At 50.5% G+C, this 15111-nt stretch overlaps 1 protein-coding gene across 3 annotated transcripts in view; it reads right to left on the reverse strand.

Annotated features, from left to right (window-relative positions):
• The window catches only part of alk (ALK receptor tyrosine kinase), a 613816-nt gene that overhangs the window by 51728 nt on the left and 546977 nt on the right, over positions 1-15111 (reverse strand). For 2 of the 3 annotated variants that reach the window (XM_057343307.1, XM_057343306.1), the window contains one exon: positions 14231-14386. The exons of the other annotated variant lie outside the window; for it this stretch is intronic. In XM_057343307.1, the coding sequence (XP_057199290.1) occupies positions 14231-14386 (156 nt within the window). The remainder of the gene's footprint in view (positions 1-14230; positions 14387-15111) is intronic. 3 annotated transcript variants of the gene reach the window in all.

A 15111-nucleotide genomic window follows, 5' to 3' on the forward strand; every position in this document is an offset into this window, starting at 1 on the left:
CCTTGATATATTGATTGAGTAAGGCCATGTCAGTAATTGAAATCATTGTGAAATCAATGGGTAAAATGAACTTTGATGCTTGTCATCTCATAATTAGATGTTGAGACTGTTGCCTGCACTGGGTTAAAATGATTACAAGCCAGTATCATATAAGGATCATCTTATATGTAATATAAAGTGGTATGTTTGGCACTACAATTCAAAGGCTTTAAAATGAGGGTTTTAAAGTGAACATCTAGACAAAAGTGGTCTAAACAAAGTGTTGTTTAAAAAGGTAGACCTTATTAAAGCAAAATAATATGTTTGTTTCGTTTACTCTGACTGTTAGCTTTGAGGCCATATTGTGTGTTCTCCAAGTTTAAAATTAAATTTAAGCTTTTACACTTGCACTCAGGAGCATATTCATATTTTTGTTTTATAAAAACCGACTCTGGGTGCTTCTCAATATGCCTCCTCGTTTCCTCGCTCCTCCGTCCTCCATCCTATGACCCGGAAACCGATCGAGCTCTGCCATCTTTAAAGACATCTCAATTCTTTAATTGCACCAGGGGGAGGCGAGGATCGAGTAGTGAGGAGGCTTTTTGAGGAGTCATGAGCAAGGATACACAGGTGTTTCCTTTGCGGAAGTGTTTTATCGACTAAATTTGACCCGCGTATTATTCTCCTTCCCCTGCACATCATCACATCTTTAGATCATATTCAAACATGCCTAAATGTGATAATTAAGCATTATATTACTGTAAATGCAGACCTATTTCAGACAGTATAGTTAATATTCATATAGATAATTTATCAATATAGTTAATATTTATGTATAACATATATTTGACATACCTGATATACATTTCTGAGCACTTTTAAGCATGTTTTTAACTGATTTTATTGTAGTGGGGATTATGACATCTATCTAAATATGGATTTAACTTTATTTTTTATATTTTCAATATGCAATGTGTACAATCATCATTAATTGACGACGCTTTGAAGTGACGCTAAAGGGAGCGAGGATATGTCATTTCACTTCTTTTAATTCCCCCGTCCTCGCGACGTTTTCTTGCTACCTTCCCTTGCATCCTGAAGGGGTGGAGCTAAGAGGCGAGGAAAGGAAGCGAGGAAAGGAAAATCCATGCTTTCTCTTATGACCCCCTCCAAAAAAAAAATGTTCCGCATAGCAACATTAAGTAGCAAACCAAGCATCACTATTGTGACAGAAAACATACAAGTAGCTTAAAAAACAAACAAACAAAATAAGTAAATAATAAAAAATTAAAACATTCTATCTCAATAGCAAATATATCAACACAGGAAAAACAGCATTTTATGGGGTCGCCATTTGCAGGGTTAACATTCAATTGAACCAGAATTAATATAAACAGAAAAGCAAATATATTACAAAATATTCTGCAATACTGTAGCATTGGATACGTTGTACAAAAGTAAAACGTCTTGGTTACGGATGTAACCTCAGTTCCCTGATGGAGGGAACGAGATGTTGTGTCGAGCCGACAGATGGGGTTCACTCTTGAGAACCTATCAACTTCTGACTAGTTTAGAAAAGGCCAATCAAATTGGCGAATGGAATTTGCATGCCGGACTCCGCCCCCGGATATCCGGGTATAAAAGGGAGACGGCGTGCTGCATTCATTCACCTTTTGGTCTGAGGAGCCTGAGCATCCCTCGATCGCTGCGGCGGGCGGCCAGCGTTGTGGCAAGAAGGACACAACGTCTCGTTCCCTCCATCAGGGAACTGAGTTTACATCCGTAATTAAGACGTTCCCTTTCTGTCGGTCTCTCGACGTTGTGTCGAGCCGACAGATGGGGTTCCTATGGAAAACGCCACAGCGCTGTGCCGTGTCACAATCTCTAGCGGAGCGACGCTGACTGGCCTGGGCGAGTCAGACGTGAGCGCTAGCGTGAAATTGTAACCGTCCAGTGAAGAGGTAGGGGGTCCCAGAGCTTTTGAAGAGAAGGTGGGAAGCCCCTCAACTCTACTCAACTCAACTTTATTTATATAGCGGTTTTACAATTTTCATTGTTACAAAGCAGCTGCACATGAGACACATTGACTACAAGCAAAACAATCAAAGTTGTACCTGCAAAAACAAGAAAAGGTTGAAAACACAGAAGACAGACATACCCACACACAAAACACTCCACACACACAACACGCACTAATACACACAGACACAGAGACACACACACACACACGGATGCGCACGCACAAACACACAACACACGCACACACACACACGTACGTACACAGACAAGTACGCACACACACACACGCTCAGTGAGAGCACACATTTAGGATAAAGGAGAGAGAAGCACAGGTCAAATATAAACAATGTCATCTTTGCATTAAAAATGACACAAATCAGTGAATGACACTTAATGACAGTTGTCATAAACATGCATAAAATCTTCTTCATATTCATGACATGTGTCATGTCATGATTATGAAGGTGTCATGTCAGTCTTATGAACACCCCTTCAAGTAAAGTGTTACCAGTGTTACTTGCATACCACAAGTCTGATGTTCCTGGTCTTGGAATTGATGCAAAAAAATCCCAAATGTACCAATCACCAGCAAAGTACACAAGTGAAGAGCACTGTGAGTGTATGTGAATTGGGATGCCACTGAACAGGACAGGGAGAACCTCCTTAAATATACATTTGGTCTTTATTGTAAATGGGCAATACTAAACTTCCGAAAGGTGGTAGCATAGCAGTGGTAGATTATCATAGATTATTGTAGTTTGTTTCCAAAGTTAAAATGACTCCTATGCCTTAGCATGTACTAGAACTTTCATCAGGTGGTTCAAATAAAAAGCATTTCCTATTCTATTTTTGTAATAATAATATTTCTTACTCTACACCCATAAAAAGCAAGGTGCTATATAATGCCATTCTATAGAAGAAACATTTTTGTTTGAGGAACTTTTTTATTTTACAAAATGATCTTTGTAGTGGAAAGAGTTTTTAGCCCACGAAAAGGTAATAAAGAATGGTTCTTTGAAGAACCTTTAATTGAATGGTTATTTGGGGAACCAAACATGGGTCTTTTATTCCATTTCTGTGAAGAAACTTTTGTAGCACATTTATTATTAAGAGTGTATCTACTAAAGCAGGATTGGTCAGTCAAGAAGGATCTGATATAGGGCCATTTTAATGTTAATGTAGTTATTTAGCAGACACTTTTATCCAGAGGGGCTCACAGTTTACTTTTCCAATTCCACTAGTAACCTGGGGTTTGGTGGCATGCTCGGGGGAAAAATGGTGGTAGCTGACGACTCAGTCTTGTATTGATCAAACCATCATCTACTCATTATGAGCCCCACCATTTTATACCTATGATACCAAATTGTTGTTTCCAGGCATGGAGGGCGACGGTGAAGTTATCATCAACCCAGTGCAAAACTGCAGTCACTGTGAATCAGGAGATTGCCACGAGACCTTTGAGGGCACAGTTTGTTACTGCGATGAAGATCTCACTCTAGCCCCAGACGGAGTGTCATGTATTAACTCCACTGGTCAGTTAATCAAAATACACTTTACCACCATCAGATGAGTGACTCTATCATAAAATGGTTAAATGAAAGTCTGGAAAAAATGTTCTCAGAATGATGAAGTTATTTATCAAGTGCAGCACTTACCTTTATAAAGTCAATTTTCTTATATTTATACAGTAGCATTTGTGACTGAGGTTGTCAATGTGAACTGTAGCTGGAAAATAACAGATAGCATACATTCCCTTTCTGTCGGTCTCTCGACGTTGTGTCGAGCCGACAGATGGGGTTCGCTCTTGAGAAACTATCAACTTCTGACTAGTTTAGAAAAGGCCAATGAAATTGGCGAATGAAATTTGCATGCCGGACTCCGCCCCCGGATATCCGGGTATAAAAGGGAGGTGCCATGCTGCATTCATTCACCTTTTGTTCTTCGGAGCCTTCACTGATTGACTTCGAGACTTCAAACTCTACGCCGAATTACTGCTGGAATCTTATGACGTGGTGCAGCGGACGGTCCCTTCCTGCAGCGACTTCCACTGGGGGTCTCGGCAGTGCCAGAAGTGTTTGAGTTTTTTTTCTCTAAAAGAGCAAATTTCTCCAGCGTGGCATGTCCCGCTGTTCCCTTTCTGTCGGTCTCTCGACGTTGTGTCGAACCGACAGAATGGGGTTTGTCTTGAGAACCTATCATCTTCTGAGTATTTAGAAAAGGCCAATGAAAATTGGCGAATGAAATTTGCATGCCGGGCTCCTCCCCGGATGTCCGGGTATAAGAGGGAAGCCGGCGTGCTCATTCATTCACCTTTTGTTCTTCAGAGCCTACGCATCTGATGAGCAGCTCCAGATCTTCACTGGTCTTCCAGTTCTTCGCTGGTATACTGCTGGAATCTACGACGTGGACAGCGGACGGTCCCTTCCTGCAGTGACTCTCCCCTGGGCGTCTCGGCAGTTCCGGAGGTGTTCGAGCAAATTTCCTTTTCTAAAAGAGCAAATTTCTCCAGCGTGGCTTGTCCCGCTGTTCTCATGGGTGCAACACACTCATCGAGGAGGGGGACGGACACAATGTCTGTCTCACGTGTTTGGGTCTCCAGCACGCTGAGGCAGCCTTCTTGGATACATCTTGCCCGCACTGCGGGCGGTGACGATTCAGACGTTGCGTCACAGGTGGCTGTGTTCCCACGGGACTCAGCCACCACCTCGTTTGCTCCCCGTTCCGTGACGGCAGGACTACGGCCCTGCCGTCCGCTATGGCAAGCAGCGAGGGTGATATGAGGATTACTGTGAGCGATAATCCGCCAGCCACGGCTCACGGACCGTTCACACCTCGTTTCGCTTGTCTGACCGTTCCCCAAAAAAGACGGTCCGCTGTCTTATTCCTCAATCACGTATTCGGACACGATGCGTGATGATGAGATTCTCTTGCAGCATCGGGGGGTGACGTACTGCTATCCGACTCCGACGATTCCTTGGGCTCCCTCCCTCGGGGGGTCGAGCCCAGGAAAAAGCGGATGTCGAGATGTCAGCCATGCTTTCCCGGGCCGCCGTGAGTGTTGGGTTGCAGTGCCCGCACTGCCTCTCCCGGCGCTCGCGGCTGGCTACATGGCGCCTCGGGGTTGAGCGCGGCTCCAAGCCGCGCCCGCCCCCAGTGCCGTGTTTACCGGAAGTGCATGAGGAACTTTGTAAGACCTGAAACGCCCCTTCCCGGCACGTTTCACGTCAAACAAAGTTCTGTCACCCTCTCTTCCCTCGAGGTTGAGACAGCTGGAGGATGCGTCGGTGTCCCCCAGGTGGAGTATGCCGCCGCGGTGCACTCGTGCCCGTAGGTGGCGGCCACTTGGGAGGGCTCGACCTAGACTCCCGTCCAAAGCATGTGGTGTCTCGGCATCTCTGGTGTCGAGAGCTTACATTGCGGCGGACCAAGCTGCCTCCTCTCTCCACGCTATGGCTCCTGCCAGGCCAGAGCGTTGAGAGAGCTCCACGAGGGTAAGACCGACCCAGCGCTTATGCAGGAATTCCGCGCCGCCATCCGACCTTGCTCTACGGGCGACCAAGGTGACCATGCGGGCCCTGGATCGGACGATGTCCACACTTGTGGTCCATGAGAAACTCCTCTGGCCTATACTTGCGCAGATGAGTAACGCTGAGAAGGTCCGCTTTCTCGACGTACTCGTCTCGCAAGGGGGGGCTGGTTGGTGTTACTGTCGAGCCGCAGCGGCCCCGCTCACCCCCCACCCGTCGGGGGGCGCGAGACCCGCACGCGGCCTCCCCGGAGGGTTCTCGACAGTAAGAAGCAGTCCTCCGTGCCGCAACTCGGCCGCCTCGGCCGTCGAGTCCCGTGCACTGTCTGCTTCCCAGCAGCCCTGGTCCTCTTCAATGCCCTCCAGCTCTGGGCAGGTGCCCCCCTGGAGGAGACAGCGAAGAGGAGACCATCGCCCATCAGCAGCCGCGGGGCAGCGGCCGTCATGGGAACACCTCAGGGGGATCGAGGCTACCATTGGGCCCGGCCACAGCGCTGGTAGGTCGGATAGGGACGGTTCCTGCCCCGTCCCTCCATCTGCTGGCCCCCTCTGGGGGGGCTGGCGCCCACTTACTCTCAAAAAGGAGAGTTTCCTCTATCTCTGGGTTACCTCAGCCGCTCTCACCCTCTGCACGACGGTGAATGGCAAACTCGACGTTGCGTCATGGCAAAGCGCAATGTCGAGTATAAACACCAGCCCTCAGCACTCTCAGTCAGACAGTGCGTTGAGCTGCGCAGTCGCCAGGCAGGAAATATGGCAGAGCCGATCTCCACCCCGGGGGGCCTCCCCCGGCAAGGAATCCGTACTGCTAGCCATCGAACCACCCTCCGCGGGGGCGATGAAGCAGATCAACCTCTAGTACCCCTGTCACAGTTCTGGGAGCCCCCAAACTGTCAGGCTGGCTGAGGAAGACGATCCGTCTCGGCTACGCGATTCAGTTCGCTACACGTCCGCCCAAGTTCCGGGACGTCCTTTTACCTCAGGCAGAGGCAGGGATGCCCCCGTACTTCGGGCAGAGGTCGCCTCCCTTCTGGTGAAGGGAGCGATCGAGCCCGTCCCACCGGCCGAGGTGTTCAGCGGGTTTTACAGCCCGTACTTCATTGTCCCTAAGAAAGGCGGAGGGTTGCGCCCTATCTTAGATCTGCGTGTTTTGAACAGGCACCTTCACTAGCTGCCTTTCAGGATGGTCACGCAGAAGCGCATCCTGGCGTCCGTCAGGCGTCAGGACTGGTTCGTGGCAATCGACCTAGGACGCGTACTTCATGTCTCGATCCTCCCTCGACATCGGCCGTTCCGACGGTTCGCGCTCGAGGGACGGGCATATCAGTACAGGGTCCTCCCCTTCGGTCTGTCCCTGTCTCCACGAGTCTTTACGAAGGTCGTGGAAGCCGCCCTCCTTCCCCGTTGGGAAGGAGGTGTACGGGTACTAACTATCTCGACGACTGGCTCAAGTTTGGGCACACTCTGAGATCTGTGGTGTACACACAGGGACCTGGTGCTCCGGCACCTAATCGTGGGGCCACAGGTCAACTGAGATAAGAGCAAGCTCTCCCCGGGCAGAGCATCCTCTTTCTCGGTATGGAACTCGACTCTGTCCTCACGAGCGGCCCCGCTCACCCCCAGGGGGGGCGCGAGGACTAGCGCCCCGGTCAGTGTTGAACTGCCTGAGATCAGACAGTCAGCGGTCCCCCTGTAACAAGAGGCTCCTGGGATTCATGGCATCCTCGGCGGGGGTGGCCCCCCCTCGGGTCGATGCATATACGACCGCTCCAACACTGGCGGCAGAGTCAAGTTCCTTGGAGAGCGTGGCACACCGGCAGCAGGCGTTGGTCACACGCTTTTCTGCCGACACACCCTAAGGGGTGCCGTGTGCAACGGGCGAGCAGTGTCGGGGCGGAGGACGGGCCCCCGCCTGCGTTGGCATTCAACTGCCTAGAGTTGTGGGTTGTGCTACTTGCATTGAGGAACTTCCTCTCGTGCAGGAAGCCGTGCTGGTCCGGTCGGACAGCACAGCTGCTGTGGCTATTCTTCACTCACAGCAGCTAACATGACTCGCCCGACGCCTCCTCCTCTGGAGTCAGCAGGTGATCAGCTCCCTGCGAGCCACACACATCCCAGGCGTCCTGAACCAGACAGCCGATGTGCTTTCTCGTCAGTTGACGCCTTGCGGAGAGTGGCGACTCCCTCCCCGCGCAGCCGGCTCATTTGGGGGCAGTTTGGCAGGCACAGGTGGTCCTGTTGCCTCCCCGAACTCCTCCCATTGTCCGCTTGGGTACTCCCTGTCCGAGGTACCCTCGGCACGGATGCCCTTGCGCACAGCTGGCCGCGGGACAAGCGGAAGTACGCTCCGCCGTGACGGCCGGGTGCAGGGGCTTTTTGCATACTGTTTTTGCACTATCTGCCTGACCGGGGGGGCTGCTTTAGAATCTTAAAGTTTTACTTAATTAATATTGCATATAGGAATTTATTATCTGTNGAGCGATCGAGCCCGTCCCACCGGCCGAGGTGTTCAGCGGGTTTTACAGCCCGTACTTCATTGTCCCTAAGAAAGGCGGAGGGTTGCGCCCTATCTTAGATCTGCGTGTTTTGAACAGGCACCTTCACTAGCTGCCTTTCAGGATGGTCACGCAGAAGCGCATCCTGGCGTCCGTCAGGCGTCAGGACTGGTTCGTGGCAATCGACCTAGGACGCGTACTTCATGTCTCGATCCTCCCTCGACATCGGCCGTTCCGACGGTTCGCGCTCGAGGGACGGGCATATCAGTACAGGGTCCTCCCCTTCGGTCTGTCCCTGTCTCCACGAGTCTTTACGAAGGTCGTGGAAGCCGCCCTCCTTCCCCGTTGGGAAGGAGGTGTACGGGTACTAACTATCTCGACGACTGGCTCAAGTTTGGGCACACTCTTGAGATCTGTGGTGTACACACAGGGACCTGGTGCTCCGGCACCTAATCGTGGGGCCACAGGTCAACTGAGATAAGAGCAAGCTCTCCCCGGGCAGAGCATCCTCTTTCTCGGTATGGAACTCGACTCTGTCCTCACGAGCGGCCCCGCTCACCCCCAGGGGGGGCGCGAGGACTAGCGCCCCGGTCAGTGTTGAACTGCCTGAGATCAGACAGTCAGCGGTCCCCCTGTAACAAGAGGCTCCTGGGATTCATGGCATCCTCGGCGGGGGTGGCCCCCCCTCGGGTCGATGCATATACGACCGCTCCAACACTGGCGGCAGAGTCAAGTTCCTTGGAGAGCGTGGCACACCGGCAGCAGGCGTTGGTCACACGCTTTTCTGCCGACACACCCTAAGGGGTGCCGTGTGCAACGGGCGAGCAGTGTCGGGGCGGAGGACGGGCCCCCGCCTGCGTTGGCATTCAACTGCCTAGAGTTGTGGGTTGTGCTACTTGCATTGAGGAACTTCCTCTCGTGCAGGAAGCCGTGCTGGTCCGGTCGGACAGCACAGCTGCTGTGGCTATTCTTCACTCACAGCAGCTAACATGACTCGCCCGACGCCTCCTCCTCTGGAGTCAGCAGGTGATCAGCTCCCTGCGAGCCACACACATCCCAGGCGTCCTGAACCAGACAGCCGATGTGCTTTCTCGTCAGTTGACGCCTTGCGGAGAGTGGCGACTCCCTCCCCGCGCAGCCGGCTCATTTGGGGGCAGTTTGGCAGGCACAGGTGGTCCTGTTGCCTCCCCGAACTCCTCCCATTGTCCGCTTGGGTACTCCCTGTCCGAGGTACCCTCGGCACGGATGCCCTTGCGCACAGCTGGCCGCGGGACAAGCGGAAGTACGCTCCGCCTGTGACGGCCGTGGCAGGGGCTTTTTGCATACTGTTTTTGCACTATCTGCCTGACCGGGGGGGCTGCTTTAGAATCTTAAAGTTTTACTTAATTAATATTGCATATAGGAATTTATTATCTGTTATATTTGACCTGTGCTTCTCTCTCCTTTATCCTAAATGTGTGCTCTCACTGAGCGTGTGTGTGTGTGCGTACTTGTCTGTGTACGTACGTGTGTGTGTGTGCGTGTGTTGTGTGTTTGTGCGTGCGCATCCGTGTGTGTGTGTGTGTCTCTGTGTCTGTGTGTATTAGTGCGTGTTGTGTGTGTGGAGTGTTTTGTGTGTGGGTATGTCTGTCTTCTGTGTTTTCAACCTTTTCTTGTTTTTGCAGGTACAACTTTGATTGTTTTGCTTGTAGTCAATGTGTCTCATGTGCAGCTGCTTTGTAACAATGAAAATTGTAAAACCGCTATATAAATAAAGTTGAGTTGAGTAGAGTTGAGGGGCTTCCCACCTTCTCTTCAAAAGCTCTGGGACCCCCTACCTCTTCACTGGACGGTTACAATTTCACGCTAGCGCTCACGTCTGACTCGCCCAGGCCAGTCAGCGTCGCTCCGCTAGAGATTGTGACACGGCACAGCGCTGTGGCGTTTTCCATAGGAACCCCATCTGTCGGCTCGACACAACGTCGAGAGACCGACAGAAAGGGAACGTCTTAATTACGGATGTAAACTCAGTTCCCTGATGGAGGGAACGAGACGTTGTGTCCTTCTTGCCACAACGCTGGCCGCCCGCCGCAGCGATCGAGGGATGCTCAGGCTCCTCAGACCAAAAGGTGAATGAATGCAGCACGCCGTCTCCCTTTTATACCCGGATATCCGGGGGCGGAGTCCGGCATGCAAATTCCATTCGCCAATTTGATTGGCCTTTTCTAAACTAGTCAGAAGTTGATAGGTTCTCAAGAGTGAACCCCATCTGTCGGCTCGACACAACATCTCGTTCCCTCCATCAGGGAACTGAGGTTACATCCGTAACCAAGACGTTTTACTTTTGTACAACGTATCCAATGCTACAGTATTGCAGAATATTTTGTAATATATTTGCTTTTCTGTTTATATTAATTCTGGTTCAATTGAATGTTAACCCTGCAAATGGCGACCCCATAAAATGCTGTTTTTCCTGTGTTGATATATTTGCTATTGAGATAGAATGTTTTAATTTTTTATTATTTACTTATTTTGTTTGTTTGTTTTTTAAGCTACTTGTATGTTTTCTGTCACAATAGTGATGCTTGGTTTGCTACTTAATGTTGCTATGCGGAACATTTTTTTTTTGGAGGGGGTCATAAGAGAAAGCATGGATTTTCCTTTCCTCGCTTCCTTTCCTCGCCTCTTAGCTCCACCCCTTCAGGATGCAAGGGAAGGTAGCAAGAAAACGTCGCGAGGACGGGGGAATTAAAAGAAGTGAAATGACATATCCTCGCTCCCTTTAGCGTCACTTCAAAGCGTCGTCAATTAATGATGATTGTACACATTGCATATTGAAAATATAAAAAATAAAGTTAAATCCATATTTAGATAGATGTCATAATCCCCACTACAATAAAATCAGTTAAAAACATGCTTAAAAGTGCTCAGAAATGTATATCAGGTATGTCAAATATATGTTATACATAAATATTAACTATATTGATAAATTATCTATATGAATATTAACTATACTGTCTGAAATAGGTCTGCATTTACAGTAATATAATGCTTAATTATCACATTTAGGCATGTTTGAATATGATCTAAAGATGTGATGATGTGCAGGGGAAGGAGAATAATACGCGGGTCAAATTTAGTCGATAAAACACTTCCGCAAAGGAAACACCTGTGTATCCTTGCTCATGACTCCTCAAAAAGCCTCCTCACTACTCGATCCTCGCCTCCTTCACCAGAAGGGAGGCGACCTCTGCCCGAAGTACGGGGGCATCCCTGCCTCTGCCTGAGGTAAAAGGACGTCCCGGAACTTGGGCGGACGTGTAGCGAACTGAATCGCGTAGCCGAGACGGATCTTCTTCCTCAGCCAGCCTGACAGTTTGGGGGCTCCCAGAACTGTGACAGGGGTACTAGAGGTTGATCTGCTTCATCGCCCCCGCGGAGGGTGGTTCGATGGCTAGCAGTACGGATTCCTTGCTGGGGGAGGCCCCCCGGGGTGGAGATCGGCTCTGCCATATTTCCTGCCTGGCGACTGCGCAGCTCAACGCACTGTCTGACTGAGAGTGCTGAGGGCTGGTGTTTATACTCGACATTGCGCTTTGCCATGACGCAACGTCGAGTTTGCCATTCACCGTCGTGCAGAGGGTGAGAGCGGCTGAGGTAACCCAGAGATAGAGGAAACTCTCCTTTTTGAGAGTAAGTGGGCGCCAGCCCCCCCAGAGGGGGCCAGCAGATGGAGGGACGGGGCAGGAACCGTCCCTATCCGACCTACCAGCGCTGTGGCCGGGCCCAATGGTAGCCTCGATCCCCCTGAGGTGTTCCCATGACGGCCGCTGCCCCGCGGCTGCTGATGGGCGATGGTCTCCTCTTCGCTGTCTCCTCCAGGGGGGCACCTGCCCAGAGCTGGAGGGCATTGAAGAGGACCAGGGCTGCTGGGAAGCAGACAGTGCACGGGACTCGACGGCCGAGGCGGCCGAGTTGCGGCACGGAGGACTGCTTCTTACTGTCGAGAACCCTCCGGGGAGGCCGCGTGCGGGTCTCGCGCCCCCCGACGGGTGGGGGGTGAGCGGGGCCGCTGCGGCTCGACAGTAACACCAACCAGCCCCCCCTTGCGAGACGAGTACGTCGAGAAAGCGGACCTTCTCAGCGTTACTCATCTGCGCAAGTATAGGCCAGAGGAGTTTCTCATGGACCACAAGTGTGGACATCGTCCGATCCAGGGCCCGCATGGTCACCTTGGTCGCCCGTAGAGCAAGGTCGGATGGCGGCGCGGAATTCCTGCATAAGCGCTGGGTCGGTCTTACCCTCGTGGAGCTCTCTCAACGCTCTGGCCTGGCAGGAGCCATAGCGTGGAGAGAGGAGGCAGCTTGGTCCGCCGCAATGTAAGCTCTCGACACCAGAGATGCCGAGACACCACATGCTTTGGACGGGAGTCTAGGTCGAGCCCTCCCAAGTGGCCGCCACCTACGGGCACGAGTGCACCGCGGCGGCATACTCCACCTGGGGGACACCGACGCATCCTCCAGCTGTCTCAACCTCGAGGGAAGAGAGGGTGACAGAACTTTGTTTGACGTGAAACGTGCCGGGAAGGGGCGTTTCAGGTCTTACAAAGTTCCTCATGCACTTCCGGTAAACACGGCACTGGGGGCGGGCGCGGCTTGGAGCCGCGCTCAAACCCGAGGCGCCATGTAGCCAGCCGCGAGCGCCGGGAGAGGCAGTGCGGGCACTGCAACCCAACACTCACGGCGGCCCGGGAAAGCATGGCTGAAATCTCGACATCCGCTTTTTCCTGGGCTCGACCCCCCGAGGGAGGGAGCCCGAGGAATCGTCGGAGTCGGATGGCAGTACGTCACCCCCCGATGCTGCAAGAGACATCTCATCATCACGCATCGTGTCCGAATACGTGATTGAGGAATAAGACGGCGGACCGTCTTTTTTGGGGAACGGTCAGACGAGCGAAACGAGGTGTGAACGGTCCGTGAGCCGTGGCTGGCGGATTATCGCTCACAGTAATCCTCATATCACCCTCGCTGCTTGCCATAGCGGACGGCAGGGCCGTAGTCCTGCCGCCACGGAACGGGGAGCAAACGAGGTGGTGGCTGAGTCCCGTGGGAACACAGCCACCTGTGACGCAACGTCTGAATCGTCACCGCCCGCAGTGCGGGCAGGACGTATCCACAACGTCTGCCCCAGCGTACTGGAAGCAGGCATTGTGTCCGTCCCCCTCCTCGATGAGTGTGTTGCACCCATGAGAACAGCGGGACAAGCCACGCTGGAGAAATTTGCTCTTTTAGAAAAGGAAATTTGCTCGAACACCTCCGGAACTGCCGAGACGCCCAGGGGAGAGTCACTGCAGGAAGGGACCGTCCGCTGTCCACGTCGTAGATTCCAGCAGAAAGAATGATCACCAAGATCGTAGAGAAGCTCATCAGATGCGTAGGCTCTGAAGAACAAAAGGTGAATGAATGAGCACGCCGGCTTCCCTCTTATACCCGGACATCCGGGGAGGAGCCCGGCATGCAAATTTCATTCGCCAATTTTCATTGGCCTTTTCTAAATACTCAGAAGATGATAGGTTCTCAAGACAAACCCCATTCTGTCGGTTCGACACAACGTCGAGAGACCGACAGAAAGGGAACAGCGGGACATGCCACGCTGGAGAAATTTGCTCTTTTAGAGAAAAAAAACTCAAACACTTCTGGCACTGCCGAGACCCCCAGTGGAAGTCGCTGCAGGAAGGGACCGTCCGCTGCACCACGTCATAAGATTCCAGCAGTAATTCGGCGTAGAGTTTGAAGTCTCGAAGTCAATCAGTGAAGGCTCCGAAGAACAAAAGGTGAATGAATGCAGCATGGCACCTCCCTTTTATACCCGGATATCCGGGGGCGGAGTCCGGCATGCAAATTTCATTCGCCAATTTCATTGGCCTTTTCTAAACTAGTCAGAAGTTGATAGTTTCTCAAGAGCGAACCCCATCTGTCGGCTCGACACAACGTCGAGAGACCGACAGAAAGGGAATGTATGCTATCTGTTATTTTCCAGCTACAGTTCACATTGACAACCTCAGTCACAAATGCTACTGTATAAATATAAGAAAATTGACTTTATAAAGGTAAGTGCTGCACTTGATAAATAACTTCATCATTCTGAGAACATTTTTTCCAGACTTTCATTTAACCATTTTATGATAGAGTCACTCATCTGATGGTGGTAAAGTGTATTTTGATTAACTGACCAGTGGAGTTAATACATGACACTCCGTCTGGGGCTAGAGTGAGATCTTCATCGCAGTAACAAACTGTGCCCTCAAAGGTCTCGTGGCAATCTCCTGATTCACAGTGACTGCAGTTTTGCACTGGGTTGATGATAACTTCACCGTCGCCCTCCATGCCTGGAAACAACAATTTGGTATCATAGGTATAAAATGGTGGGGCTCATAATGAGTAGATGATGGTTTGATCAATACAAGACTGAGTCGTCAGCTACCACCATTTTTCCCCCGAGCATGCCACCAAACCCCAGGTTACTAGTGGAATTGGAAAAGTAAACTGTGAGCCCCTCTGGATAAAAGTGTCTGCTAAATAACTACATTAACATTAAAATGGCCCTATATCAGATCCTTCTTGACTGACCAATCCTGCTTTAGTAGATACACTCTTAATAATAAATGTGCTACAAAAGTTTCTTCACAGAAATGGAATAAAAGACCCATGTTTGGTTCCCCAAATAACCATTCAATTAAAGGTTCTTCAAAGAACCATTCTTTATTACCTTTTCGTGGGCTAAAAACTCTTTCCACTACAAAGATCATTTTGTAAAATAAAAAAGTTCCTCAAACAAAAATGTTTCTTCTATAGAATGGCATTATATAGCACCTTGCTTTTTATGGGTGTAGAGTAAGAAATATTATTATTACAAAAATAGAATAGGAAATGCTTTTTATTTGAACCACCTGATGAAAGTTCTAGTACATGCTAAGGCATAGGAGTCATTTTAACTTTGGAAACAAACTACAATAATCTATGATAATCTACCACTGCTATGCTACCACCTTTCGGAAGTTTAGTATTGCCCATTTACAATAAAGACCAAATGTATATTTAAGGAGGTTCTCCC

This window comes from Triplophysa rosa, linkage group LG10, assembly GCF_024868665.1.
Source record: "Triplophysa rosa linkage group LG10, Trosa_1v2, whole genome shotgun sequence".
NCBI lineage: Eukaryota > Metazoa > Chordata > Actinopteri > Cypriniformes > Nemacheilidae > Triplophysa > Triplophysa rosa.